A 26574-nucleotide genomic window follows, 5' to 3' on the forward strand; every position below is an offset into this window, starting at 1 on the left:
TCCGCGCCGACCAAGCCGAATCGCCGAAGCTCAAACAGGCCCACACCAAACGGCCAAGGCAATGATATATATTGGAAAGAAATGTCTATAGGCGACCAGCATATTGTACAGCCATCCGTACGCAAGTACTATACACCAACATAGGATTCTCGTTCAGATAACAAGCAATACGCAAGTAAAATGGGGATTGTACAGTGGCACTCCACATCGGCGCTACCTGCACTCGCCTTTCGGTGGCGGAAGGTCGTGGGTCCAATGCGTGCAACAGATAAGTCTACCATTGATTTGGGTATCAAAAATGAGTGATGATGGGGCCGGAGCAGGAAATCAGATTTTGAGCGACGTTATGTCGGTGTTGATAGCCTAAACAGCTGAACAAGCGGAGAAACTGTAAAGAGGGAAGAAATGAAAATGAAGAAAATGAGATTGTCTCGTTTCGTAACAGCGTTTCATATGTTCATGTGCATGGCAGGTTCGTTACGTTGCTTAACTGTAGGGACCCATATTCGGCGGGTTCTGTTGGTATACTTGATGATGATACATATATGGCTGATAGAGTTGCGGCTGAACCGGTTGATGGTTGTATTGATGTTGGCCCATGCCCATAATATTGGCGGGAGGGCCGAGATTGGGAGACTGCGCTCCGTAAGGAATGGCAGAGACAGGAGTGTGAGCGATCGGGCCAGGAATAGGTCCAGCTGAGGCATGACCACCTCCATTCCGGCCAGTCGTAATGCGGGGACTACTAATATCCGGTGAACGAAGCGCGAACGGGTTGAAAGGGTCAGAAGAAGGCGAGAAGGCAGAGCTGGGACCGGAGATGCGCCCTGGACGGGGTGGGTTTTGGCTATAGGCAGGGTCAATATGCAACTGGGGGGGACCGGACTGAGGGTTCTGGCCGCCCATCTGCAGCGCAGCCATCATAGACGCCAATCCTTGGTCGTTGGACGGGTAGCCCGAAGGGAGACCGGGCATGCCAGAGTTACTACTCGTCGTAATCTTCTTGCCACTAGGCGGACCCGTGTTGGTGTACGTTGGCTGGTAGTTCGGAATCGGCAAACCAACTTCCTCAATAAGACGACGATATGCCTGTGTAGCAATGACCTTGAGTTCAATGAGCACACGTTTTGTGGCATCAATGTATATCGGCTTCTCCGTAACATCGAGGAAGGGGCTCGTGAGAATCTTGTGAACAACAGCGACACCGTTGACTTGGTCACCAAGGACATCGGTTAGGACGTGATCGCCAGGAGAGGAGAACAGCGCCTGAACGATCTGGCGAGAGGCATCAGGCTCAACCTTCTGGTTAACGATCCGCAGCACGGTGAGCGACGCCAGCTTGTGTGTGCACAAGTGTGACAGGTGAGGAGTGAACCGTGGGGCAAGGAGGTTGTACCGCGAAGGGAAGTTGGAAGTGTCAAGGAGCCAGGTCAGCAACAGCGCACCGTTGGGGTTGGTAGCGAGTGGGATGGAATTGAGGATGACAGCCGTGGCGATGCGCCGTTGCTGGCTCAGGCTGATATGAGGGCTCTCAAGACAGGCCCTCATACTCCTGGCGCCAAACCTTCCTTGGGCAATCTCCCACATACGATCGACCATGGCGTCGAAGATAAAATCATTGTGGGGAGGACCAAACCGCAGGCAGCACCTGAATAAGTCAGAATAGATTTGAGGGAAGAGTTGCATCAAAATAGACACTCACTGTACGACATAGTTGCCGAACTGGTCCAGCAAAAGGGGAGGGGCATATGCCCGCAGGTTTTGCACGATAAGGCCAGTCTCTTCGCCACTCTGCACGCATTCAATGATCTTCTGTGCCGCCCATGTACCATTCTTGTGGATACCAATCATAGCCAAGTGAGGAGCGATCCTTTCTAGCATCATGAACCTGGGTTGAGAAGAGCATTTCTCGAAGAGTTTTTGCACAACCTAAATAATAATAATGAATACTCCATGTAAGTGCCGATCGAATGAACGCACCGTGTTGCCGAGCCAGTCCGACGCCAGGTCAACTATCTCGCCGTCCAGGAAGTCTTCAGCAACTTGATCCGTCTCCTCCGTTGTCATGGTACCAGAGTCAAGCCTCTTGCGCAGTTCTCGCAATTTGGAGGCATCCCAGCGCCTGTTGTTCGGTCGCTCAGATACGAGAGGGATCGTAGTATAGTACATAGTGGGTGGACGGAATTCTGAACCAACGTCAAGAAAGAAACGAGTTCAATACGATAGAACACACCGGAGAGGGCCTGGATATCTGCATCGGCGTCGGTGCTGCCCTTTGTGAGCTCCTTCATGATCATCTGCTGCTCCGTCACGGAAGGCGTCCATCCTGCGGGCTTAGACAAGCCGTCGGAGACATACGCAAGGGTGTGCATTCCAGACCCAATCATGCTAAGGAGGAGGTTGGAACGGTAGTTCTCGACTGCACCTCCAAGGACTTGCTGATCAGCGGGGATTGTAGAAGCTCCTTTCACACTGCGAAGAGCATGAATCGTAGCACCAACGCTAAGATCGCCGATGCCTTGAACAGCAACGCTAGGGCTTTCGTCCTGTCCCGATGCACTGTCTTGTCCGTTCTTGACAGGGACTTTAGCAAAGCCAATGCGAATAGCTCCCACATCACTCCCGAGCACGTCACGACCATTCAATGCTTTTCGGGCTCTAACGGCATCGTCAAGACGCTCAAAGTTAACTAAAACCCGACAATCAGATCACTTATCAGGCGGCCAGGTCCGCGTACTTACTAAAACCACAGTTTTTGTGAGTGAGCACCCTCGCAGATTCGATCGGGCCGTAGGGACTGAAGACGCTAAGGATGGTGGCGGGTGTGGTTGTGCTCGGGATAGAACCAATCCAGAGAGCACGTGTGGGCGATGACTGAAGCTGGGCATCCATGCCGGCCGCGATACCAGGGCTAGAAGCTTTCGTGGTAGCACCACTAGGAGACGTAGCACCGGATGCATTGACCGTCGAGCCTTTAGCAGGCGCAACAGGAGCACTGTCTGCCTTGCCAAACCCGATGCGCACAGTCTGACCATTGGGCATGCCAATATTACCACCTAGACGGTTCAAAACATCGTCTTTGGCACGGATAGCATCAGCCTGATCGACGAAGTTGACGAAACCGCACTCCTGCCATCATCATGAGGTAGTGCATACGCTAAACACACGGATGACATACCTTCTCAGGAAGCAACCTCAAACTTTCAATGGCACCGTAAGGGGCAAACACGTGAATGAGCTGTTCACTGGTCACAGCACTATCAAGATTGCCGATCCACAAAGAACGCGTGGGTGTCTGAAGCTGAGAATTGTTGTTGTTATTGTTTCCCTCGGTCTTAGGTGATATCGCTCTGCCTTGCGGGTTTGGTGCTACAAGATACGATGACGCCCGACTAACTACTTAGAAGGTGAGCACGGCACTTGAGATTAAGGTCGAACCACTCACTAGACTCCGGCTTAGGAATTCCACCAAGATTTCCCATGCCCGTCAGATTACCTGTACTCGGTCCAAGGTCAGGGAGGTACGGCGTGGTCATGTCGGGGTTCCTATATTGAAGTGATCGGGTAGGGTCATCAAGGGTCCCAACTGAGATAGCCCGAGGACGAGATCCAAGACCGCTGGTAGGGTTGAGGAGATCGGACTGTTTAAACCCCTTTGCAACATAAGATGTACGAAGGAGGTTTGCATCATTCATTGATCCATCGTATCCGCTCATGCGTTGTCTCTCATAAAGATCCTGAGGAGAGTCGTAAGTGTTGTACATTGAGTCGTCATCTTCGACACTGGGCGTTGGGAGAAGCGATCCCGGAGCATTTCGCGTGGGATATGGGTTTGAGACTGTTGTTGCACGCATACGCGGAGGGTTCGCGAGATTGCCGGCTATGGCAGCTTGAGCCTGAGAGCGCAACTCAGAGATGGTCGCCGCCGGAGGAGCGCGATGACTATCATCTAGTCCCAGGTAATCGATAGTGCGCACATCATCGGTGGAGTCAGCTGAAGTCACCGAACGAAGCTCATCCAACACAGGATAATGAGAACCAGTCCCGTTGGATGATAGCCAGGAGGAAGAAAAGAATGAATTGCCAAATGGGTTGTTGTTCAAACCAGACGCGGGTAACGTGAGGGAACCAGATCTAAGACGACTATGGCGCTCTGAACCAATAGACGTTGCAGTGGCAGTGGTAGCTGAGTGGCGAAGGTTGGGGCGGGGGGGTGCCACCATGCTTGGTGTATTATTAGCGCTCTGGCGCTGCTGCAACTGTTCAGCAAACGATTCCGTTGACCCAGGAGTGCTGCCGAGCGTGTCCGAAGCGGCAGCATAACGTTGAGCAGCGAGCTGCACGTTGGAAGGAAGCGTGCCGGCTCTTGCTCTCCTAAAGCCTGGAGGATAGCTGGACAAAGGAGAAACGCCTGCACTATCTCCAGCAGAGGTGGGAAGGTCATTGGGTTGGGTCTCGTTGGGTGCGCGCAGCGCAGGAGGCCTGTACCTGGCTCCTCCTAACCCTTCCACTTGCATCTCTCTTGCCCTGCGAAAGCTGAGCTGAAGTCAACAAGAAGATGTCGGAGGTAGCTCACCTCTTAGCGTAGGCGGCAGAAGGAGCAGGCGGGGGCGTCTTGCCGGAAGGACCTCTGGAATAGGAGCCATTGTTATCGGAAGCGGATAGAGACATTATAGTGTTTCTTTCGTTTGACAAATTATGAATTATCGAAAATGATGATTAACGGGTGGCCTATCCGTTATGACGATGCTGGGGACTGGGAATAGGACTGAGCCTTGCTGCGACCAGTTTTTTGGGTGTCGTGATGAGATGCAAAAGGTCCTTGAGGAAAATTAGTGTTGGCGACAGCAAGAACAAGCCAAAAACTGTAGAAAAAAGCAAGGACGTGGGGAGGCTATGACCCACAGACTAGTACAGTAGTAAGCCTGGTGGATGCCCACCAGAAATATGGGATACTACGAGTAGTTGGAGTATATGGTGGTTGGGAGCAAACCGCACAAGATTCTGCACGTAGCGTTACCCGCTTTTCACACTCCGCCGTTTCTTACATATACCACCCCCATCTTCTATTCCCAAGCAGCTCTTTGGCCGACGAACGCCTCGGTCTCCAGGTCTATTCAATAATCGATTCCCATTCTCACTCAAATATTGGCGGAGAGCGGCCAACCAGCTGAGAATCAGATCTCTTTATCGTGGAGCGACGACAACATCGCAGACGACGGCAGCCTGAATTCGCCTCCCCATGATGCAGCGTGCCGCGATTTCCCCAGAGCATGTAATTTTATCACTCACTGTCTGATGATCCATCGCCCATGCGCACGGTCTTCCCCTTACATAGCCGCCATATAATCGCGCATTCGCAGGGATCAGCTCACGTTCTGGGGCTCAACAGTATCGGCTACAGCTGGAGCCGCTGGCGGACCCGTCCGAAGATCAAAGAGTATCGAGGCGTATTTATCAGGAGACACCACCAGTCTGATACAAAACATGTGCTGATCATGATACGCTGTAAACAACGTGTCTCTACTGCCCGCGGTAGTAATCAACGGCGCGGGTCGGATAGGTTCATCAGAGATGGCATAAGCACCCAAGTGCTGAGAACAGGCGGGAGTAGTTCTTTGCCACAGCGCACATGACAGTGCCACAACGCAGAGTTAGGAGGTGGTTTGTATTGTGGCGGGACTCCTCAAACGAGTCGCTTCATATCAAAATGAAGGCGTTGCCATCCAACGTTCAGAGCGTCGGAAGGAGTCAATTGTTTGTGGGGTGATCAATCATAGCGACCATCGCAGGCGCCTATGCCTCATAATTATGTACCGCTGGAACGAATAGAGACTGTTGCACCAGGGTGAATACGCGAAGGATTCGTCAAGCCGGTATCATCGAGAATATGAACGTTTGAACACTCATCAGTGTAAGTACACTACTAGTTGTGCGGGCTCGCGCGGCTGAGGTGTCTACTGCTGCATGTTCGATACCCCACTAATACATGCACGCAGGCCACAAGGATCTAGATCGAAGCTTAGACCGGCGCTCATCGAAGCGCTCATCACTCTAGCAGGGCATTTCAGAACGTTCAGATAGACGGCAGACGAGGTGAACAGATGATATTTCAGAGCCTGAAACCACAAGGAGACTAAATATGTTAATTGATAAAAGTACAGAGTAATGTATATGTCCGGAAGATACACAGTATAGCTAATGGCACACCAAGAGATCAGAGCAGAAAGGAAGTCTAGTGAAGGGAGGTATCGTGCATAAATCATGCTGTTGTAGCCTTCTTCGACCTCGAAGCTGGCTTAGAGGCGGGCTTTGCCTTCGATGCAGGCTTTGCCTTTGCCTTCGTTGCAGCAGTCTTAGCAGCAGCCTATGTAATGTCGTCAAAACAATGTAAGCAAGTGTGGCCATACTAACATACCTTCTTCTTTTCTGTGGTCTTTGCACTCGGCACCTTCTTGGTTGCCGTTGCCGATTTGGCCGCAGGCTTCTTAGCAGATGCGCCCGTAGTGGCTTTCTTAGGAGCGGCGGTAGACTTAGCCTTCTTGGGAGCGGCATCAACCTTCTTGGTAGTAGTGGGCTTCTTGGTGGTAGCGGCGGGCTTCTTCGCGGCGGCAACCTTTTTAGGAGGAGCTTCAGCCTTTTTCACAGGCTTCGCCGCCTTCTTCACGGGGGCGGCTTTCTTTGCGGCGGCAGGCGTATCGTTCTATCAGACGGGACATTAGCTACTGCGACCAGACTAGTGAATTGTTATAGAACTCACCTCCTTTCCACTCTCAGCCGCTGGCTTCGCCTTGGGAGCGAGCTTAACCTTGCCAGAAGGGCCCTTGGGCAAGGCAAAGACACCCTGCTCGGCACCAGTGGTGATGGCACGGTTCAGCTGGTAAAGTGTGTTGCCGGTGACCTCGATCTTGTACGTCTCCTCGGCGAACTGCGAAAATCATGAGATAAACCTGGTTTTGTTTACAGGCCAGTCAGGAGAATACATACCTTCTTGATGGTGCTACGGGAGACACCACTACGAGAATCTTCCTTGTGAGCAACAATACATTCCTAATAGATCACAGTTATTGTTGTTATAAAATGGCAGTAAAGGAGCAATAAACCTTGATGATATCCTTCCAAGAAGGATGACCAGAGGTGTTGACAACCTTTGCGGCCTTAGTAGAGGACTTCTTGGTGGTAGACTTGGAAGCCGGCTTCTTAGCCTTGGCTTTGGTCACAGAGGGCTCGACGGTGACCTCGACAGGGGGTGGCGAAACAGAGGTGTTGGAAGACATGGCGATAAGAGTTAGAACAGTGGGAGTTGACGTCCAAGCTATGAGAGGTTTGATTTCTGTGAGGGGAACTTGCGGATGAAACGTGGGATCGGGCAGTGCTGGCTGGGGGCAAGGTCTGGGGACGGGGAGGAGAAGGGTTGCACAAGCCAGGTGCTATCCGGAGCTTTATACCGTCATAGCGCGCGCATCACGTGTATGCGCGTTTGTTGATTGCTCTAGGTCTGAACCTTATTTCTTGAGGTAAATGGGCACCGCCACTCCACGTGGCCACATAACCTCGTCGCGTCATTTGTCTGCACGCTCCTGGTCTCCTCCCGATTATTATTATGGTTTGGGATCTGGTTTGATCTGTTGCAAAGTTGTGGGACACTTTTAGTAGGCTTCCCCTGAATCAAGTCTTCGGTGCAGGACACGATCGAAATCAGGAGTTCAGGCAGTCAGATCCTTCTCAGCAGGCCGACAGGCAATCTACGAGGTACTGATAATGTACATAATATCTGGCTCAAAAGTCCTAATCTTTGCAGGTCCGCAATCACTAGCTATAGCCCTCCCATCTTCCCTTCGAGCACGCAATATACGGGACCTTCTGACTACGTAGCATGATCTACGTAAGACAACGCTAGCATCCGGTGTTCAAAAGCGTATCGCGTTGTTTGCTTGGAAAACAATGTAACAATTTTTATTGGTCACCAAGCCAAGTGTCGGAAAGTTCAATGCAAATCGATACCAGTCACAAGAGTTCAAGATCGACGGTCGCTTCATTCCAATTGTCGAAAATCAAACACATCTCCAGTCCAGTGCTTTCAACGGCGAAGCATCACAAACCAAGCTGTGCGACGGCACTTGACAAGCAGAGCAGTCGTCTTGAACTTGGCAACGGTATACCCCCGTCCCTATCCATTCCGTAGCAATGGTTAGATAGAAATCACATTTTAGTCATGCCCAAAAGGTCCACACCAGAGACACATCGCGTGTACTGCGAACAAACGCACGAAATGCGTTATACATGCTGGACAATCGTGTTGACAGTGAAAGACTACGATTGAAGACGAGTGTCAGGTCCGTACAAAATAACATATCCAGCTTCAATTTAGAGGCAACGCGTGAGTGGCCAGGAGGCGAAACATCTCTTCCAAAATATCACTAGAGGTAGGAGTCGGCAGGCTTCCAGGCGGTGGAAGTTAAGCCGGGTTATGAGCAAGCAATGAGTTTGACCACAAATACACTGTACCGAGGAAGAGAATCGGGCTTGTTGACTAAACCACGATGACACAAGGGGCCGCGGGAGACGCGGCAGCGAGCGGCCGTCAAGCGTTAACTGTCTGACCGAAACTGCCTCCGCTGACGTTGCGTTCGTACTTATTCCGAGCGCTTCTAGACGGCCAACTCCTTCAACACACCACCTACCATGTCTGTGAAAGAGCTCCTTGTCACTGACGACCTGACTGTCCTTCTTGGACTCGTCTCTGTCACCGTCTTTCTTCTCCAAAACCTCTATAAGCCCCAACCTCTGGTTCACCCTATCTTGCTCGGTCGCCAAAGTGAGGCGGGCAAGGTACGCAACCCGGGAGAGAGTACGGTGTATAGGAACTATGGCACTGGTCTGCTAGGCAGGGCAAGCTTCCTATCTTTCGCCAGTCAACCCCACGCACTGACATATTGTTTTAGTTCCCTGTCCGGCCTGACGCCAACGCCAATTTGGTGACCGATCTATTGAAACTGGACAGTTCTGCCCCTCGCACTCTTTGGAATACAAAGGTATCTTCTCATGGCGCGATCAACATGAACACCTCTGACCTAGCATAACCAAGGTCACGAATGCTATTGTCAAAGACCGTGTAGATGCGTTTGGCACTGGGCTCATCCGAGCTGCTGGTTTGGTGCCGAAGGAATCTAATGTTTTAATCCTCCTCAATGACGGTTTGGGTAAGCATCCAACAAAGACGTTCATCACCTTAGATTTACTGGCTCTTATAGAGTTCCTTGTCGCTGACCTTGCGCTCGCCAAACACTCCATTGCTTCATTTACGCTCAGCTCTCCCAAGTTGCTATCACAAGTGCTCGAGTCTCACCCTCCGTCTGCCATCATCACGGATTCTTCCTTCCTTCCTCACGTTCTGGAGCTTATATATGACTCGAACGAGCACCAACACCATACCGTCATCGTCACTGGAGAGCTGACTAGTGCTGTCGCCAAGTCAGCACGATCTGCCAGAATCATTGCGTGGACCGAGGTCGAAGCGGCTGGCTCAAAAGACAAGGTGGACACTGCTCCTCCAGGCAAGCTGATTATTGGATCTTCATTTCTTATATCTGACCCTTTCACAATATGACAGCTCCTAGCGACGTGTTCACAGTGTCATTCTCTGAGACTGCCTCGGGCTCACTCGAGGGCATCCAATTTACTCACGAGAATTTCACCGCAGCTGTAGCCGCTGTCCGTACCCTCTTCCCTCCTTCCAACAGTCTGTCCCCGTTGGATACTATTTGCTCGGCGCATTCCCTCAGCACTCCTTTCGGGCGCTCAATCGCCTACACCGCCCTATACGAGAGCACAAGTTTCGCGACGTTAAGCTCTACCAAGCTCTTCCAGATAGAAGGTGACTGGTCTCTCTTCGATCTCTGATTTATATTAATGGTTGCCGGTGCAGGTGCGCCAAAGCTCGATGTTGCTGACATCATGTCTGCCACCAAGTTACCTATTCCTTCCCCTACTATCGCATTCTTGAAGCCAGAGCACGTGAAGGCGCTTTCTTCCGACATCTCGGCGCAGGCTAAAAAGTCTTCCTTCTTATACTCCGTCGGATGGCGGCACAAGCTTTCGGGCCTGACAGAAGGCTTTTTGACGAAAGACAGCCTTTGGGATCGCGCAGTCTTTGATGGTGCCCGGGAAAAAGTTGCGGGTGACTTTGGTCGAACTATTCGTCAGGTCATCGTCAGCGGTGGTAAGAACGATATTGCTGTTGGACAACTCTCATAAACTGACTCTGCTGATTTTGTTCCCCAGGTCCTGTCCCTACTTCTGATTTGACGCCAACGCGCATCGCGCTCTCTGTCCCGATCGTCAACGCTCATGTGCACCCTGTTAGTGCAGGGCCCGTCTTTTCCACTCAACCCCTTGATTTGCAAATGCTGCCCGCGGGATCATCAAGCGATCCCTTCTCTGGCATAGCTCATGTTGGGGCGCCAAGCGTTAATGTGCAAGTGAAGCTTGTTGGTGTGGACGATGCCGAGATCGAAGCTGGCGGTGATCCCACTGGTGATATCCATGTTGGAGGACCTCCAGTTGGTATACCCTTGGGTCTCGGCAGTGAAGATAGCGAGACTGCATGGCGAAAGACGGGAGAACGGGGGCGTGTTCTGACAAATGGAGCATTCAAAGTCCTTGGCTAGCTGTAAAGTAGAATCTATGTTACTGTTCCCTTACTTGCTGGAAGTTAGACCCTGATATTCGTGCGAAGTTTGCAGGCTATGTTACCCAGCTTTTGCTTACAGTATCAGTCACTGTAGTTATGAAACCATTTTCTTACCGTTCACTACGATTCCAGTAGCTAGCTCTGATGGAGATTGTCTCGCGTTCGGACCTAATAACACTTGTTACCTCCTATTACTCTGCTTGCTCCCCATCTTCAAGCCCTGCTCCGGATCCACGGCATGGCAGCGAACGAACAGGAAGCACAGATCAAGGATGTAATCAACAGGCTCCAAGAACCTGTCCCTGATCTTCCAACATTACTCGACTTGCTATGTGGGCCCTTGGACGCTCTCCACTTGCTCCCTCCCCCGTTCAGAATATATTGCGTTCATGCAATCTCGAACGATGTCCCTGCTGTCGTGAAGCACCTACCTGCCCTTCAAAGGGCCATCCTGCAAGTCGTTTTTCCTACGTGGGATCAAGTCTTACTCGACGAAAATGCTGTTTTGCTAGCTATGCAGTACTTTTGCCCCGATGCGTTCTTCTTTGCCTTGGATACGGCTGGCGCAGTGGCCTTGCATGCTTTCTCGACCATCTTGTCGTGCCCCATTGATAAGTTCTCCGTCCGCATACTCTCCAGGCTGGCAAAGGAGTATCCAATCGACAGGTTACATGCAGCCGTGTTTGCTAAGCCTGGTGCATCCTGTGGACCATCCAGGTACTCCATCGACTGGGATGACTGCCTTAAAAACTACTTTGCTATTCCTAGCAAAGTCGCCAACGCGCTCGAGGGACACGGCTTGCCCCAGGAGCTGGAATTCACGACATACATGATTCAAGCATGCGTACGAACTGAGGTATTAATTTATTCATTGTCGAAAACTTCGCAAGGAGGTTAGTCCTTGGTAATTGTAATGATTCATGGATGTTCAATGCTGATCTTAGACGAATCGCCTGACCTAACGTCTCTCTTCATCAAGCTGGCCAACAATGGCTTATTTCCGTCTCTAGCTTCTTCAACACCCGTGTCATTTTTTGACGCTACTCTAACTCAGATACGTGGGCGACTGATAGAGGACAGTAGTGGGCGCTACTCTTCAAAGTGGAGTAGCGTACTACATTCTATTCCTTCAGCATTGACCCAAAACAACGTATTCACGTCCTTGTTCCTTGCCCTATCTGAACCACAACAGCTTCTAGACGACTCATCTTTCAGCCGAGGTGCCGTGCACAGAGAAGCTGTTTTGCTTTGCCAGCTATGTGGGCCTCTAGTGCCTTCCGAAAATATGTGGGAAACCGTTATTGCAGTGATTACATCTCGCAATTGGACAGAAGGCCATGCGAGGATCTTTGTTTGCTGGGCCGCTATCTCACAAAAGCAAAGCAAGGGAGGAGAAGGTCATGCTGCCAGCCTTGTAATTGAGGAATGGTTTGCTGACTTTTCTCAGGTCTATCGCAGTTCATGATGCGAATACTTGAAGTTTGGTCGACTTCAAATCACATCAAGCATTCACTACTTTCTCGACACCAATGTACGTTACTTGTGATTATGGGCACTAGCATTACCAAAACCCTACAGATTACACAGCGTTGCTGGCCTTAGCTGTTTCGTACTTTCCAGCTGGATCAACAGAAGTGACTTCGGTAGCAATGTCGCCTGCATTCATCTCTGCTATTGGCAAGTATATCAGTCACCTTGACCAAAACGTACGCCGGTGTGGAATGCTTGTAGCCGAGATTGTTGCAGCTCAAGCTGGCAAAAAACTGGACTTTGGAGACTGGGATGGGGAACTAGACGGACGCTCCTGGGCTCGGCAACTTAGAACACTGTGCGCACGTCGCGATGTTGATGTAGATCCTCTTGTTCCCGAGTTGAGAAGCGGCTTGGATGAGACCATACCCCATGGTCTGGAGGCTGAACACGATCCACGGTCTCGGGCTGCGACGGAATCACTGGTGGCTTCGTCCCACAGGGAGCCGAGCATAATCGTAACGCAGTCGGGTTACGATTCAGATGATTCTCTTACAGGATACCAATCATCAAATTCTTCGCGCTCACCTTCCCCTACGCAGTCTGAACTAGATGAACTCGAGCGAGATCCAACCCTTCGCATCGGAGAAAAGAAAATTCTCCGTCCTGTATATCTTGCGCAGCTAGCCGAAATGGTTCGCAGCCCTGGCGGAACGAAGCCCCCGGAACCTGCTGAGGAAGTTAATAAACTGAGGATGGCCCTCGATACTGGGGAAGAGCTTATAAGAAAGAAGAGAAATTATGGGACTGAGCTAAGTATGTTTTATGACCGCTTATGCGTAGTCACAAATCCTAACCACACATCTAGAGGAGAATGCGGTCAGTCTTGTCTATGGGTTTGTTGGCCTGCAAGACAACTACGATCTACCCGAGTTCGAGATCAAGAGGCAGCGGATAGCGAATGCCTTGGTTGCTTGTTGTCCACAAGTCGTCGCACCGTAAGTTTGCTCTCGAATACTGTGAATATTTCTCAGTATGGATGTCGCAGATGCGTGATCGAGGAGTTTTTCAAGAACCAGTACTCAGTGCAACAACGTTATGTTATGTTGAATGCCCTGGCTATGGGGGCACGAGAGCTTGCTTCTTTACCGATTACTTCGAAAGAGCTGCAGCCTTTATCAGACCCGAAGATGTCCTTTCCTAGCAAGATGCTCCCTCCGGCTGCCCATCAAAAGTATATATCTGCCTCTCGGAATGGTGGAACAATGCAGGACCTTGTAGAGAGCATCACATCTTTGGCTGTTGGAAAAACCCAGGATTCCTCTCAAGCTATTCCTGCAACCGTTATGCGCGAAAGACAACTAAGGACACGTAAGCCTGCAGCTGTAGCCCAGGTCTTATCATCAAGTACAGGACGACAAACAGGCTCAGACTCCTCCAAGGCGACCACATTCACGGACGTTGCTTCTGAGTACTTCATCATGCCCTTCATCAACCGTTTCTGGTTGTTCCTTCAGACTGAAAGAACGAGGGAGGAACGAACGGCACATCGTGAAACATTGCATCAATACCGCGGTGCGGGGACTGGACTCGTGCTGAGTCCTGCCGTGTTGACCCACTTCTTGCGCTCCCTGACCATTCTCATACATGCTGCCCAGAATGCGCCTCAATGGTTGTCCATAATTACTCCAAATGCGTTGGAACTTGCATTAGCGCTCAGTGCTCGCTCAATACTGACGCCTTCTGATGTTGCTAAAGACGAGGACGGAGAGAACGGCGAAGAAGACGAGGCCTCTGTATTGACCTCGGCGTTGGAGCTGGTGCTCATCGTTCTGGACGGGAGCTTGGATCTTGATCGGGGGAGATCACTGAGCCTTGAGAATACAACCCTGCTGCTGGGCGTCAATGACTGGGCCGAGAAAGTCTTTGCCATCTTGGATAAAGGAGTATTGCTGAAAGGTGGAGGTGGGGCGCAGGAAATAAAGTTACGGCGGGCACTATCTGGAGTCTTGTTAAAGATCAACGAGATTACTTCGACCTGGGGGAGGTCTATGGTAGATATTCGATAGATTCGATGGTGTAAGGACCTGCATGCTTGTGCAATAAGATGCTCGAGATGTAACATAAAACTCTACATGCAATCTACATGCGAGTTGAAATTCTCGACTGTAGCTGACTCAGGGGTTATCCTAGTAAGGTAACTTGCTAGGTTGGGTGAGGGAACAAACCTTTCTCCAAGCTCCCAGCGTGTTTGAAACCCTCGGCCTAGCAGTGGTCCAACAGTACTTTCTCAGCGCTTCGCTCCGTCACTTGCGTACTCAATCAGAACGCTTTCTCCCGTCCGACATGATTATTGCCTTTGCTTTTGTGCTGTAAACTTCTAACCTGATACCGCTCTGCTCCATTGTTTCTCTTCCACTGGCATGCCTGAAGAGTGGCCCCATGCTTTGTTCCAGGACCCGATGCGGCTGTATCGCGCGAAGCGAGACAGCGCACACCGTAGTGTTGCGTCAAAGTACACCATTCTAGGATTCATCTCTTCGGGAACCTATGGTCGTGTGTATAAGGCCCAGAGCAACGAGCCCGACAGGACCGTACATGCCATCAAGAAATTCAAACCCGATAAAGAGGGCGACGTCGTCACCTACACTGGCATCAGCCAAAGCGCCATTAGAGAAATAGCCGTGGGTGCCAGATGTCATCAGTAATATGCTCTTGCGTTCAGTGTCCACCAGTTAAACAGAGAGATCTCCCATGAAAACATCGTGGCGTTGAAGGAAGTTATACTGGAAGACAAGTCCATCTATATGGTCTTTGAATATGCCGAACATGATTTTCTTGCAAGTGACTCTCGGATTCATGGCTACCTCACGCACTCATCTTGATGGTAGCAAGTCATACATCATCATTCCCAAACTCTGCGTGGCGCGATAAATATACAGGTCTTGAAGTCTATGACTTATCAACTTCTCAATGGGCTCCTCTACCTGCACTCAACGCACGTCCTTCATCGAGATCTCAAGCCGGCCAACATTCTGATTACATCAGGAGGTGTTGTCAAAATTGGGGACCTAGGTCTCGCCCGCCTAATCTATCAGCCCCTACAACCATTATTCGCTGGGGACAAAGTTGTTGTGACAATATGGTACCGTGCTCCAGAGCTCCTAATGGGAGCTAAACATTATAACAAAGCCGTGGACTGCTGGGCTGTTGGCTGCGTTCTCGCTGAATTAGCCAGTCTACGACCAATTTTCAAAGGCGAGGAAGCGAAGCTGGACTCGAAGAAGAATGTGCCGTTTCAAAAGGACCAGCTTCTGAAGATATTCGAAGTGTTAGGAACTCCTGATGGTAATGCACGTAATTCTCCCTGATCTCCCATTTCTCATGCATTGTAGAGCGGGAATGGCCCGGAATCCGAGATATGCCAGAATATCAGAACATGCGAAGATTAGACACGTACGTTTGTGATCTTGTAATCCCCGGATAAGCTCTGCTCTCTCAACACTCCTAATAGCTACCAGAATCATCTATCAGATTGGTGTAGTTCCCGTCTACGGGCTCCTAGAGGCTACGATCTACTATGCCAGCTATTTGCTTATGACCCAGATAAACGACTGACGGCCAAGGAGGCGCTATCACATAAGTGGTTTTACGAAGATCCACTACCGACGCCGAAGTAGGCATTTACAACCCTCAAACGTTTTCCTTTCCGACCTGTTTTTAGTGTCTTTGCTGGAGTTCCAAGTCACCACATGCCGCCTCCACGTCGTATTACGCACGATGATGCACCGTCTATGATGGCCGTTCCGGCTCCCACTGCCCCAACCCAGTCGCAAATAGTTCAACAACATGCGCATGCTCAGCACCTCTCGCAACAATCTCAAGCAAACTTGTCGCAGTCAAAGCCAGGCAGTGCCAGCAGCTTTGCTAGCGTAAGTGGTGGGGGACAGCAGTACCAAAGTAGTCAGGGAGGCTCCGTGAGGAAAAAACAAAGAATCGGATGATGTGGTCATTGTATATTGGACACCGAGCCTGTCTTGCCGCTACCTAAATATTGCATCATAGCCATACAATAGTCATTCACATCCACGACCGCAAGTTTAAGTCATAGTTTCAAATGGATATGTCACACCGACCCTGCCATGTAAGTAATGCAATCACTCTTACTCGCGAGTCGCGACAAGCCGGAGTTACCGAGTGTGGGAGTTTGGCGTGCGTTGTCCGAATCCTCCGTTCACCCATACCTAAGCTAAGTAACAACCTACCGGGTCGCGTCTGTCTGTGGTCCGTGATGCTTGCTCTACGGCGTTCCATTGCTCTGCGCTCCATTGCTAGAAGAGGGCTCTCCTCTTCGTCTGTCAAACGCTCAGATGCACTGTTCGTGGTGAGTAGTGCACTTCGTCCAAGAACCATCCCGCGATTCTAACCTTCGCTCAGCATCGGGACACGAAATACAACAACCCTTCTGTACGGCCTTTCGTTCGTGCCAAAAGTCAAGTCCTTAGACTAATCCACGCGGCCCTAGATTCCTTTCGAGTTCAGCAAGGAGAACCTGACCAAGGCTGAGGAAATCATCGCCCACTACCCTCCCCAGTACAGGAAGGCTGCTGTCATTCCTCTTCTTGACCTTGGTCAACGCCAGAACAAGGGATGGACAAGTATTAGTGTCATGAACTACGTTGCGAAGCTACTCGGGATGCCGCCTATGCGTGTTTACGAGGTGGCCACCTTTTACACCATGTTCAACCGGTACGCGTTTGTATTCATGCACTCATGTCAGGGAACTTAAGGGGCGTCCAGCGAGCCCATCGGTGACAACTTCGTTCAAGTTTGCACCACCACACCTTGCATGCTTCGTGGCTCAACCGAAATACTGGACACGGTTTGCAGTCATCTCGGCGACATTAAGCCGGGTGAAACTACGAAGGATGGCAAATTCACCGTTATTGAAGTGGAATGTCAGGGAGCTTGCAGTAATGCTCCCATGATGGTCGTCAACGATGATTTCTATGTAGGTCACACAAGATATCGTCTCGGCTTAGCTAGCTAACTATTCATCTAGGAGGACTTGACCGCCGCCTCTACCAAGAAGGTTCTGGATGCATTTGCGCAAGGACAAAAGCCAAAGCCTGGCCCTCAAAGTGGCAGACATACTAGTGAAAATTCTGCAGGTCTAACGGCTCTAACATCAAAAGTAAGTAGCCATTGGTCTAGTTCTCAGCTTTGGCTCACGAATTCGCGTACTAGCCGTATGGTCCTGGGGAATTCTGCACGCCCGAGTTCCAATAGACTAGACAGACTGTATCTCATCACTACTCTATAGGGACTTTTTCTAGAGAACCTACAGAGTTCGTTAATCGTCGCCTTCTCCATCATCATAACTTTGGACGCCGTGACCACCTTCCGGTAGTTTCTCGATCATATATCTAACGCAGCTGAGGATCAACTGAAGACACAAGGAGAACTTACTTACGCAATTTCCTCCCTTAGATCGTCGCAGTAAGTATCTAAGCAACTGCTTAGGTCCAAATCGCGCGAAGAGGCATCTCTACTCACCTAGAGGGAGATCGTGCTTGTCGTGACCTGTTGATGGAACCATGTATAAACTAAACACATAAACTAACACAAGAAGAACACTCACCAAAAGGCATCTCGATCTGGTCCGCGATGCCCTCAATACCCATGAGAGTGAACGCTACCACTGTTATAATTGGCACAATGGCCCATCCAAGGTCGTTGATAAGTGTAAATGGGAGAGCGAAAAGATACAAAGTGACACATTGCTTGAGGTGGATGGCGTCTGTGGCCCTGATTAGTCTATCGACTTGGAGAGAAATTGGTGTTGCGTACAGGAAACTGGTATTGGGGTATTTGCTACCCTCTCCATGGCAGTCATTTGATCGACCATTGATGAAACCCTACTTAGCGTTAGCATAGATAACGTCGATGAGCCGGGACATCACTTACATGCCACTCATGGCGTTCGCGCCTGAAGAAAAAAACAATGAATCTCATTGATTCATTCAGACCCCGCATCTCGCTCACCTGCCGGGCCAACCGTCTCCAGCAAACTATCTCGGCGAAACCTGAATATTGCGCTGGAGAGCTCGTGAGCAATCCTGAAATATGGCAGGTGAGTGCGCGTTGTAGTTAAGCAAAGGAAAGCCCAACATTAGTGGTAGGGGCATTGTCAAATCTTCTGCAGGACGGCAAAATTCGATGCTCTGGTAGGGTCCATTCAGCAGCGGAGTATTTGAGCCAGAGACCTGAGGCGTATTTAAAACCAAGTTCCTCTTGCTGCGCTTGGGTTTGACCCGTTTGGTTGCACCGGCCAAGAAACTGCTGCTGGATTTCCCCTCCTCGGATCCTCCGCCGGACAATGACCCGTAGTCCGGAGAGTGTCGTCGACTCCCTTCAACATTGATCCGGCTAGCAAATGATAGTGGGAGAACACCGCTGAAATCTTCGTGATGAATGCCGTCCTCTCCTCTTACATAGTGCTTCACTGCGTATGCGAATGCGAGGCAATACTGAAGTGCTTCAATCTTCTGTACCCGTACTTGGGCAGCAGTAAGCTCAGACGTTACAGCTTTCCCTTTCGCCACCAAAGAGATTTCCCCGTCCGGTGGAGGGAGCGCAACTTGGACCCAAATCACCCGAGATAAACTCCGTATCTGTAGAGGCGATGAGCATTGGGCAGACATGAAATAGCTGGGCTTACATTGGAAGTTAAAGTTGCGAAGCTCTTTCGACCTTCCCAGTAACGATCGTAGGAGGTCCTAAGGGGGTTGAAATGATAGTATCATATGGGCCGTTTGAAGCTCACCCATTTCTGTCATAGACATTATGAGCTCAAAAGTCACATTCAAACGCAAGAGATGTAGCCTCACCGAAACACCAAGATCAGACCAACCTAGTTGATACCTTCGGTGAGACTCGCAGCAGACCTCTCGACATTAGCAACGCCTACCACGACAGATAAAAGCGGAAGAACCGAGTTCGTTAGCCGGAGCGCATACCCTTTGGACCACAAGAAAGCGACCACGGCAGCGAAGACGGTCACCGTCAGCACCGGGCCAATGATATGTCCGATGACCTATGATGGCTCTTAGTCTGGATAAGAAAGATAGCAGCACGTAGTACTTACGCTCCCTTTCAGTCGCAGAACATCAGGTAACCAAGAGTACTACATGTTCTTATTTCAGCGCCAGTTTGAGGTAATATGCAGATCGGAGAGCAAACCTTGCGCAGGTGCCGCCTCCGTATGGGACGAAGCTAAGATGTAGAATGAGCCAAATTCGCACGCAAACTGTTTGTTCACACCTTGAGAGTGGATAAACTAAACGTTGGGGTCTTGGTTGGCGGCATGAGGAGGACTGCAGTATTGGTCCAAGGAACGTGCAGCAACTGATGGAGTAGACCTTGCAACTGAAAAGGAAAAACCCCTAGCTAGGCAGCGCTGACGACATCAACCTGAGTAACCAAAGTTGCCGAACAGGTAACTGAAGACCTGTCACTACAGTCTTCGGGGCACTGCGATTGCGTACATCTGCCATTACTTAGAACTCGGGATGGGATACTTAGGATTATTAGCTGCCAATCCCTTGTCATTTCACAGGATGCCTCAATTTTCAGGCCGCTCTTTGCTATTAATGTTGTTAAAGCCTCGCTCTAATAAAACAATACATAGAATGCTGTCTATCTACGGCACATCGGGCCGCATTAAAAGTCAAAACATGGTGAATGAATGTCCTTGAACAACGAGACCCAGATGATTAGGGGTCCGAGCATCAAGCTTGTTTAGGCGTTTCGGAGATAGAGATACAGGGAGTGTCATTTAAAAGGCTGCGCCGGAGCACGAGGACAACGGCATGTCAGCACCAGAGTGAACATAGGATTCAGGGTAAATTGGAGTCGGCTTGAGGACTGATGTCCCATAGGGATCGTAACCATCTGGAGAGCCTGAGTTAAGTCGCCACAGTTTTTCATCAGAAGACCATGAGTATTCTGTAGAGGTGTTCGGACTAGTAGACTCAGAAGAATACCCTGACTCAGGATAAGTAAGATCGTAAGGGCCACGGACAGAGGATGCACCAGCGTCGCTAGGGATCCCAAAGGTACCATACCGGCCCCAGCGCATAATGTGATTTTTGAGTTCCGAGAGAGCATGAGTGGGGAGCGAGCTGTAGTCGGACCATTGACCGTAATCGGGCGCAGAATAACAAGTTTTTGTCGTAGGATGCGGAGAGCACAGGTTGTTGCGATAGTCAGTGTCATTGTAGTCCTTATCGTATTGCGTCGTCGTATGAGAGAACAAGGAATTCTGGAAGCAACTCTCTGGCTGACTGATGAGGCCGGTGGCGCTACCGAGCGTATTGGCAAACTCAGCGGTGTCGCAGATATCTTGGTAACTTGGGGAGGGAAGCTCCATCTGTCGCTGCAGAGCTGGAAGGCCAGCAGCCAATCTCCGGAGAGACATAGAGTTGCATGGATGTAACGCAGATTTATCCGACATAGAGCTGTAAGACCTTTCGATACTTGGGTTCTGAATTACCAGTGGCTGTAGCGCCGGATGAGGGTCTAGGAAGGCGCCTTCGTAAGCCTCATGAGGCTCTTGAGCGTCGCAGTACGAGGAGTCTAGAGTTTCATTCTTTATCTTCCAACAATTATGAGCGTGCTCGATGTTGGTCGATGCTGGCAAGTGAACATCTAGATGCATAGTACGAGAGTGCTCTGAGTCTTTGTTCCCGGACGCAGCGCTGCTCTGGAACGATGAGGGCAGAGCGACGAGCTTAGCACCGCCAGACGTGCCAATAACTTCGGGTCCCGGGACTGGTTCAGCGCAAGAGCTACCCAGACTAGACTCCTTCGGTTCCAGACGAGAAAGGACTAGAAAATGTTCAAGCAAGTACGTTTGTGGAAGGAAACGACGCACATTCAGGGTTCTTCCTATGCATCTTCTTCAGTCGCTGCAGATGACTAGAGACCTGCTTCCTTGTACGACTCTGGCCTGTTTTTTCCAATATGTAGAGTTGTATAAGCTGACACCGACCAAATGCTTTGACTCTTGAAGAGTCATGAAAGTCCACGCTCTTTTTGTCTTCCCCTTTCTTGAGCAAGTAATACTTGATGCGTCGCTTACCCATCGGTGGATATAGGGAGAGTGCTGTCAAAGAGAAGCCGTCAAGATATTGGCTCTCTCATTTGGATAGCATGTTCACCTTCCATAAATGCGGCATGCACCTCATCGGGCCAGATGTCCTCATACTTTGAGAACTTGAGAGTCATCGGGTGCACAGAAGGAGTCGAGTTAGGAGCGGAGATGGAGTCCATTAAGAGCTACTGGAGGATTGAAACAATAAGACAGCGAGAATGAAGATGAATTACGATTATAGAGAAAATGTACAGAGGGAACGATGCATGCGATGTTGAAAGCCGAGTTGAAGTGGCAGTTGAAATCTGTTTAAATACTCTTAGCTACCGAGGAGCAGGAGACATTCAAGCTCCGCGCGCTTCGACTTCTGAATCACCTGATAGAAATAAATATGCACGTGACCCTAGAATTCTCATCATAGTGTTCGCCCTTGGCGCGTCGGCTTTAGATTCTTCCCAAGTACATCGAAAGTGTATGGTCAGACGTCCTCTCTTGCCCTGTTATCCTCCCTTATGAGTCTACAAACGTCTTCTAAAAAGCTCATTTCTGAACTCAAATCCTTATGCGCTGACAAGAAAGCTATAGAGTCTGCCGAATCTATCGTTTCTTGCCTCGTCCTCCTGGTAATACTAGCTTCCGAAACGCTCATCATGGGTTTATATCTCTGTTTTCGTCCAGAAATCTACCTCCCCATCGCGAAGTACTTTCCAGAAGCTATGCTCTATCTTGCGCAAACCCTTGTCGCGACTGTATGCGATCGCTTCAACGGCTTCCTTGGAATTTAGCTCTTCAGCCTTCCGCCTCATACTCTCCGACAAGATAAATAGTCATAATTCGAGCAATTACGTGAGGCAAGGCTGGGAGGAAGTCGCCAACGCCATATTATCTGGATTATTGGTTTGTGCAATTCCACTGCCGTCTAACCAGTGTTCGTTCTACTAACGGCTGACCAGGACTCGCTAGATGAAGTTGACAATGGTCCGAAACAATAATTTTCTTATTTCTTTTTTGGCTTACCTCGAGAATGCTCTGTAGTATCCTTCAAAGAAGAAGTCGCTTCATCTTTCTACCCAATGCTCTGCGAAAATTTCTTTTGTAGCCCGACTGCAGATCAAATCGGTGCAACTCTGAGGATAACGGTACTCAGCCATGGATATATGCGCCATGAAACGACATCGCTAACCTCAAGAATAGGTACATATGGTATTATCTGAAACCCTTGGCTCTTGCAGCAAAAATCAAGCGAAACTTCGAGATAGCGACACACTGGGAGGGTGAGATGCTCACAGTGTTCGACGAGCTTCTTCAGACACGGCTAATATCCATAACTTCTAAAGAGAACGGATTGGCATGATCATATCGCGAGCTAAAAGTCTGCGTGCCAATGCCAAAAATTTCGTTAACTAACGACTTGTCAACGGCAGGTTTCTTTCTCGTTGACTCATTGTTAACCCTCATTGCCTGGCTGCTACCGCCCACGCTCAACACGGCCGCCGGCAGATCCAAACGTGCACGTTTTGTGAAATCAGTCTTTTCATCGAAGTACTTTAATTGCAGTCAGGAGCTCATCTCAGTTTTCGAAAATATCCCGTCATCGGCATGGGAGGACACCGCGATACGCATTGTGGATGTCTTGGCCAGAGCTGATAGGTCCTTGTGAGTGCCCTCCGGTAATCATGGCCTCTTTACGCCCACACTGATAACTCATTAGCCCGCAACATTTTCGAGTACACACAATAAATGCATGCGGGCGAACTTATACACAACCTGGCGAGGCTGATAGGTTTTATGTTGACCCACACGCATTCGTTGCAACCGTCTATGAGCAGGCGAGTTTCTCTATTCACCTTCGTGGCTGTGACGAGAATTCAATATTAGGAAGATGCGTTCGAAAGCCTTGACATCTCTTTCTTGCAGATCCACTCCATTACCATCAGCACACTCATTGGGAGTTCATCGGGTGCTCGGATTGAGGTGACGATACAGCTCACTTCACCGCCCCGCGTGGGTGGTTTGACCATGAAAGTCGCTGAGGGACAATCGCTCTCTGTGCTGTTTACACTTGGAGCCGAGGACCTCGATCGGTTCACGGAGGCACTGCAAGAAAGAGGAATGGTTGGCGCTTACCTTAAAGTCCGATGACTCTGAAGCTGACATGATTGTTTGTAGCAGACGAAGATCCACTTTGATGACCATAACAGCTCAAGAGTTCAAGCTCGGCTCAAATCACACCATGCCACTTCTCTTGCATATGGGCTGCGTTTGCCTGATGGCAGCTCTACACCCCTTCGCCCAGTGACACCTTTTGAAGTCTGAGCAATCTATATATAAAGACAATTTTATGTACACTAATAATGATTACAGGACAAAGTCAAACATGTCTCCCAAGGTAGGAGACGTTCATACCAGAAATCATTCCCTAATATTATCAAGTTTATGAAGCAGCTTCACGTGCCGCAACAGTCGAACCCTCACGTCATATCAGCAATGCGAGCTCTCAGAGACCTTCCTCTGCTCGAGGCGAGGGCAGGGAGCATACATGCGCTAGTCCCATCTTAAAGATAATATCTCTAGGAGCCCGAAGTCCGTCCACTCAATTAAGTCGTTCACTCTCGCCATCACCGATCGCGCGGCTCGTGCGCCACGACTCTAAGGCTGAAAAAAACAATCTGATCAAAACCGCTCTCTTCGGCGGAAGCAACGATAGCCTATCTGTTCTGTCAGACGATGAGTCAGCGGGTGTTTTGGCTGTCGGGATGCCTGTTCGCCAGGCAGCGTCTTGCGCCACATCCGATCACATTAGGGAGGGTCGTCCGAGAGTCAACACCACATCAGCCAATCCCAAAGGCCAGCCTAGATCGTTGCCTGCTGCCTTCAAATCTCCATCACCAGGGCGCAATCGTGACTTTGCCAATCAGTCCGAGCCACGAAATGACAGCGCCTCAGAATACCAGCCATCTTTCCCTGTCCAGGAGCCCGTCAGGCCAGGCGGTGACGTGCGCGCTAAGAAGACCCGAAAAGAAGAATACCGGGCTGGTCAAACGAAGGCAGGCAAGGTGTCAAAACCTGAAGCAACCATTCTGTCCATGCAGCCAGACTCTAGCCGCCAGAGCAAACGCAAACGTGGTGACCTTGCTATCAATGATGAGGCAGTGCAGACAAGCAGGCAGCCACCAAAGAAGAAGAAGCGCCAAGGTCAGGACAACACTACGGATCTCCGCAACCAGTCCCTCGTAGTTTCGACTTCAGGTACCTTCAAGTCTTCCGGTGCTCAACCTCGAACAGTCAGGACCTATCGAAGGAAGGGGAGGACATCCTCTCCTGTGTCTGCGGAACGGAATGGGGTGGACTTTGATGAAATTCCTGCAGAGAGTGAACCTGTGGTCAGACGTAGTGCCCGCAATGGAAAACCATCTCAACTAGCGTGTAAAGCTACACCTGTGAGGGAAAGGCAGACTCGTAACACGACCGTGCGCAATCGCACCGGAAAACGTCAGCCACACGATGGGAACCATACTCCAACGAGGGTCGTCGGCGAAGCCAAGTCCCAGCCTAGATCGGGAGGAAGTGGGATTCGCCCCAGTCTCCCTGTGGTAGATGCGGTCAACGTTGATCAACCGTCTACCGCGGCTTCACCTCATAAAAAAAGCCGGGCTACGGTCAAGGTGCGACAAATACGGCACTCAAGTTTTCAAATCAGTTCTAAAGCATCGTTGAAGGAGGCGCCAGTCGCCTCGGGCGGTTTCAAAGATGCGAAAGCCCGAGCTAACGCGACAAGTAACAAAGTCAGTCACGTATAGTGTTCTTGGGCTACGCATTGACCATTTACTTTTCCTCAGGTGGCACACGAAGACAAAGGTTATTCCGCATCGAAGATTCTGGAAGCTGTAGACAAGTCATTACCAGACGCGAGTGATGTCGTACTTCAGAAAGCCGCATCCACCAAGTCAGCTGAAGACCATTTCACCGTCACTAATCCAATACCACTTGGTGACAGCGTGAGTGAGGATAATGACCAGCATATCTCTCCAGGAGAGCTCGCAAAGGAAGACCATGTGGAATACTCCGTTTCCTTGAAAGGAAGCGAAAGCTCCGTGAGTAGGATAGATCACATCAGGCTCATTGACTTCTTCATGCTCGACCTAGGGCACTCCTATTGTAACCCCAGCCCGCCAACCTGCCAGCCACAGCGATGTCGTTATGATTGATCTTACCCAAGAAGATTCTCCGAAGGGCCCCCAAGAGTCGAAAGATGACCTAAGATACCAGCCAACAAACCTACGACCACGCACATCCTGGGATTCAAAGATGATTACTTCAGACAAGGCATATGTTGCTCCACGTCGTTTAGAAGAACAAGAAGTGGCGGCTAAAGTCTCCCAGCCGGTCAGGCCAATAGCTGACCGTGTCGCAACATCCGATAACGTTATGCAACCGTTGGACACGGGAGTTTCGACCGACGATTCAAGGGCTACTTTTGATTCAACAACACTCGTGGATAGCTCCCAATTCCCTGCGGGTTTGAATGCATCTGGCTACGTTGCGAGGCTCCGTTTAACGCATCAAGTACCAACTGTCGGTTCACCGCGAGAACAAGATGTCGGCAAGGATGGAACACCTAGTAGTCATCAAGCATATGCTGTTGACGACAAACGCAAAGGCCCAGGTATCGGCATGAAGATGCTTAAGCAAAGTCGCTACAACGAGGAAGACAAAAGACAGACGAGTCGAATACGCCCTTCGCATGATGCTCATTCTAAGCGTGAATTGTAGTGTTTCTTCCTTTCAATGACCTGATAGTAGCCTGTTTCTAGATGCGGTTGCTTTGGAAGCGCAAACCGTGCTGAACCCGCCAAAGAATACGACCTTCATTCGTGATGCGCAGAAGGCGTCTCAAGAAGGTAAAATGCAAGGGATCTCTGAAGTGAGGAGTTGTACATCTTTGAAAGACCGTTTTTGATCCTGTTCTAGGTTCTCGGAGAGATACACCAGGTGATGACAAAGGCACTGGGGAAGATGATCGCTAATCGTTGTTAGGTCATCCTTGATGGAATCTCGAGCAAGTTCAAGGACGCAAAGAAGGATGTTATCCGTGGGCGACAACGTATAGTCGAAGAAGCCGGGGGAGACATTAGGACCATGGCGCTTGACAGGTGGGTATGCACCAGTTCGGAGGATCTCGGAAGCCAATTATGTTCTCCAGCGCACACCATTTCAACTCGATGATACCTCTCGAATTGGATTACACAAAATTCCA

The 26574-nt window shown here is 50.1% G+C and overlaps 9 protein-coding genes across 9 annotated transcripts; 5 read left to right on the top strand and 4 right to left on the bottom strand.

Annotated features, from left to right (window-relative positions):
* Nucleotides 1-58: 58 nt before the first annotated feature.
* CONPUDRAFT_79901 (uncharacterized protein) lies at nucleotides 59-4821 on the bottom strand. The gene is made up of 8 exons (XM_007766102.1): nucleotides 4577-4821; nucleotides 3446-4527; nucleotides 3179-3396; nucleotides 2742-3129; nucleotides 2234-2689; nucleotides 1981-2186; nucleotides 1703-1929; nucleotides 59-1648 (listed from the first exon to the last, which is right to left on the bottom strand). The coding sequence occupies exons 1-8, from the start codon at nucleotides 4669-4671 to the stop codon at nucleotides 487-489; spliced, it is 3834 nt and encodes a 1277-aa protein (XP_007764292.1). The 5' UTR covers nucleotides 4672-4821; the 3' UTR covers nucleotides 59-486.
* Nucleotides 4822-6085: 1264 nt separating this feature from the next.
* On the bottom strand, nucleotides 6086-7412 carry CONPUDRAFT_79902 (uncharacterized protein). Its single transcript, XM_007766103.1, has 5 exons — nucleotides 7104-7412; nucleotides 6988-7050; nucleotides 6761-6928; nucleotides 6419-6703; nucleotides 6086-6367 (listed from the first exon to the last, which is right to left on the bottom strand). The coding sequence occupies exons 1-5, from the start codon at nucleotides 7275-7277 to the stop codon at nucleotides 6263-6265; spliced, it is 795 nt and encodes a 264-aa protein (XP_007764293.1). The 5' UTR covers nucleotides 7278-7412; the 3' UTR covers nucleotides 6086-6262.
* A 1230-nt stretch (nucleotides 7413-8642) lies between these two features.
* CONPUDRAFT_135048 (uncharacterized protein) lies at nucleotides 8643-10882 on the top strand. Its single transcript, XM_007766593.1, has 7 exons — nucleotides 8643-8892; nucleotides 8946-9035; nucleotides 9089-9203; nucleotides 9255-9557; nucleotides 9614-9877; nucleotides 9929-10222; nucleotides 10285-10882. The coding sequence occupies exons 1-7, from the start codon at nucleotides 8686-8688 to the stop codon at nucleotides 10668-10670; spliced, it is 1659 nt and encodes a 552-aa protein (XP_007764783.1). The 5' UTR covers nucleotides 8643-8685; the 3' UTR covers nucleotides 10671-10882.
* A 45-nt stretch (nucleotides 10883-10927) lies between these two features.
* Nucleotides 10928-14267, top strand: CONPUDRAFT_98109 (uncharacterized protein). The gene is made up of 6 exons (XM_007766594.1): nucleotides 10928-11586; nucleotides 11638-12090; nucleotides 12141-12224; nucleotides 12272-12979; nucleotides 13032-13161; nucleotides 13212-14267. Exons 1-6 carry the CDS (start codon nucleotides 10932-10934, stop codon nucleotides 14230-14232), a joined length of 3051 nt encoding a protein of 1016 aa, XP_007764784.1. The 5' UTR covers nucleotides 10928-10931; the 3' UTR covers nucleotides 14233-14267.
* Nucleotides 14268-14586: 319 nt separating this feature from the next.
* CONPUDRAFT_48000 (kinase-like protein) lies at nucleotides 14587-16167 on the top strand (the record flags this gene model as incomplete). The annotated part of the gene is made up of 6 exons (XM_007765862.1): nucleotides 14587-14847; nucleotides 14899-15007; nucleotides 15059-15511; nucleotides 15559-15623; nucleotides 15652-15839; nucleotides 15888-16167. 6 exons carry the CDS (start codon nucleotides 14587-14589, stop codon nucleotides 16165-16167), a joined length of 1356 nt encoding a protein of 451 aa, XP_007764052.1.
* A 200-nt stretch (nucleotides 16168-16367) lies between these two features.
* On the top strand, nucleotides 16368-17545 carry CONPUDRAFT_98117 (uncharacterized protein). Its single transcript, XM_007766595.1, has 6 exons — nucleotides 16368-16547; nucleotides 16601-16630; nucleotides 16689-16912; nucleotides 16964-17174; nucleotides 17226-17357; nucleotides 17411-17545. The coding sequence occupies exons 1-6, from the start codon at nucleotides 16455-16457 to the stop codon at nucleotides 17450-17452; spliced, it is 732 nt and encodes a 243-aa protein (XP_007764785.1). The 5' UTR covers nucleotides 16368-16454; the 3' UTR covers nucleotides 17453-17545.
* Nucleotides 17517-19531, bottom strand: CONPUDRAFT_150069 (UPF0187-domain-containing protein; the record flags this gene model as incomplete). The annotated part of the gene is made up of 15 exons (XM_007766596.1): nucleotides 17517-17589; nucleotides 17637-17670; nucleotides 17720-17746; nucleotides 17805-17963; nucleotides 18014-18081; nucleotides 18131-18152; nucleotides 18209-18282; nucleotides 18335-18837; nucleotides 18885-18942; nucleotides 18990-18995; nucleotides 19054-19076; nucleotides 19134-19259; nucleotides 19311-19349; nucleotides 19406-19438; nucleotides 19487-19531. The coding sequence occupies 15 exons, from the start codon at nucleotides 19529-19531 to the stop codon at nucleotides 17517-17519; spliced, it is 1290 nt and encodes a 429-aa protein (XP_007764786.1).
* Nucleotides 19532-20000: 469 nt separating this feature from the next.
* Nucleotides 20001-21584, bottom strand: CONPUDRAFT_162489 (TEA-domain-containing protein; the record flags this gene model as incomplete). Its single annotated transcript, XM_007766597.1, has 3 exons — nucleotides 21385-21584; nucleotides 21099-21329; nucleotides 20001-21052 (listed from the first exon to the last, which is right to left on the bottom strand). The coding sequence occupies exons 1-3, from the start codon at nucleotides 21494-21496 to the stop codon at nucleotides 20001-20003; spliced, it is 1395 nt and encodes a 464-aa protein (XP_007764787.1). The 5' UTR covers nucleotides 21497-21584.
* A 2489-nt stretch (nucleotides 21585-24073) lies between these two features.
* On the top strand, nucleotides 24074-26539 carry CONPUDRAFT_162490 (uncharacterized protein; the record flags this gene model as incomplete). Its single annotated transcript, XM_007766598.1, has 8 exons — nucleotides 24074-24982; nucleotides 25037-25102; nucleotides 25157-25411; nucleotides 25464-26079; nucleotides 26132-26241; nucleotides 26289-26309; nucleotides 26355-26470; nucleotides 26521-26539. Coding segments are annotated over 8 exons (2112 nt in total), but the record flags the coding sequence as incomplete, so codon positions are not given.
* Nucleotides 26540-26574: the final 35 nt, after the last annotated feature.

This window comes from Coniophora puteana (assembly GCF_000271625.1).
Source record: "Coniophora puteana RWD-64-598 SS2 unplaced genomic scaffold CONPUscaffold_2, whole genome shotgun sequence".
Taxonomy (NCBI): domain Eukaryota; kingdom Fungi; phylum Basidiomycota; class Agaricomycetes; order Boletales; family Coniophoraceae; genus Coniophora; species Coniophora puteana.

Coding starts and splice junctions, on each gene's coding strand:
- CONPUDRAFT_79901 (XM_007766102.1), bottom strand. CDS start 4,671: ATGTCTCTATCCGCTTCCGATAACAATGGCTCCTATTCCAGAGGTCCT. Junction 1,930..1,980: donor CGGACTGGCTCGGCAACACG/GTGCGTTCATTC, acceptor ATTATTATTTAG/GTTGTGCAAAAACTCTTCGA. Junction 1,649..1,702: donor TTCGGCAACTATGTCGTACA/GTGAGTGTCTAT, acceptor TGACTTATTCAG/GTGCTGCCTGCGGTTTGGTC.
- CONPUDRAFT_79902 (XM_007766103.1), bottom strand. CDS start 7,277: ATGTCTTCCAACACCTCTGTTTCGCCACCCCCTGTCGAGGTCACCGTC. Junction 7,051..7,103: donor CTTGGAAGGATATCATCAAG/GTTTATTGCTCC, acceptor GTGATCTATTAG/GAATGTATTGTTGCTCACAA. Junction 6,704..6,760: donor CGGCTGAGAGTGGAAAGGAG/GTGAGTTCTATA, acceptor CCCGTCTGATAG/AACGATACGCCTGCCGCCGC.
- CONPUDRAFT_135048 (XM_007766593.1), top strand. CDS start 8,686: ATGTCTGTGAAAGAGCTCCTTGTCACTGACGACCTGACTGTCCTTCTT. Junction 9,036..9,088: donor GCACTCTTTGGAATACAAAG/GTATCTTCTCAT, acceptor AGCATAACCAAG/GTCACGAATGCTATTGTCAA. Junction 9,204..9,254: donor CCTCCTCAATGACGGTTTGG/GTAAGCATCCAA, acceptor TGGCTCTTATAG/AGTTCCTTGTCGCTGACCTT.
- CONPUDRAFT_98109 (XM_007766594.1), top strand. CDS start 10,932: ATGGCAGCGAACGAACAGGAAGCACAGATCAAGGATGTAATCAACAGG. Junction 11,587..11,637: donor GTCGAAAACTTCGCAAGGAG/GTTAGTCCTTGG, acceptor TGCTGATCTTAG/ACGAATCGCCTGACCTAACG. Junction 13,162..13,211: donor TGTCCACAAGTCGTCGCACC/GTAAGTTTGCTC, acceptor TGGATGTCGCAG/ATGCGTGATCGAGGAGTTTT.
- CONPUDRAFT_98117 (XM_007766595.1), top strand. CDS start 16,455: ATGCTTGCTCTACGGCGTTCCATTGCTCTGCGCTCCATTGCTAGAAGA. Junction 16,913..16,963: donor TTTTACACCATGTTCAACCG/GTACGCGTTTGT, acceptor AGGGGCGTCCAG/CGAGCCCATCGGTGACAACT. Junction 17,175..17,225: donor TCGTCAACGATGATTTCTAT/GTAGGTCACACA, acceptor CTATTCATCTAG/GAGGACTTGACCGCCGCCTC.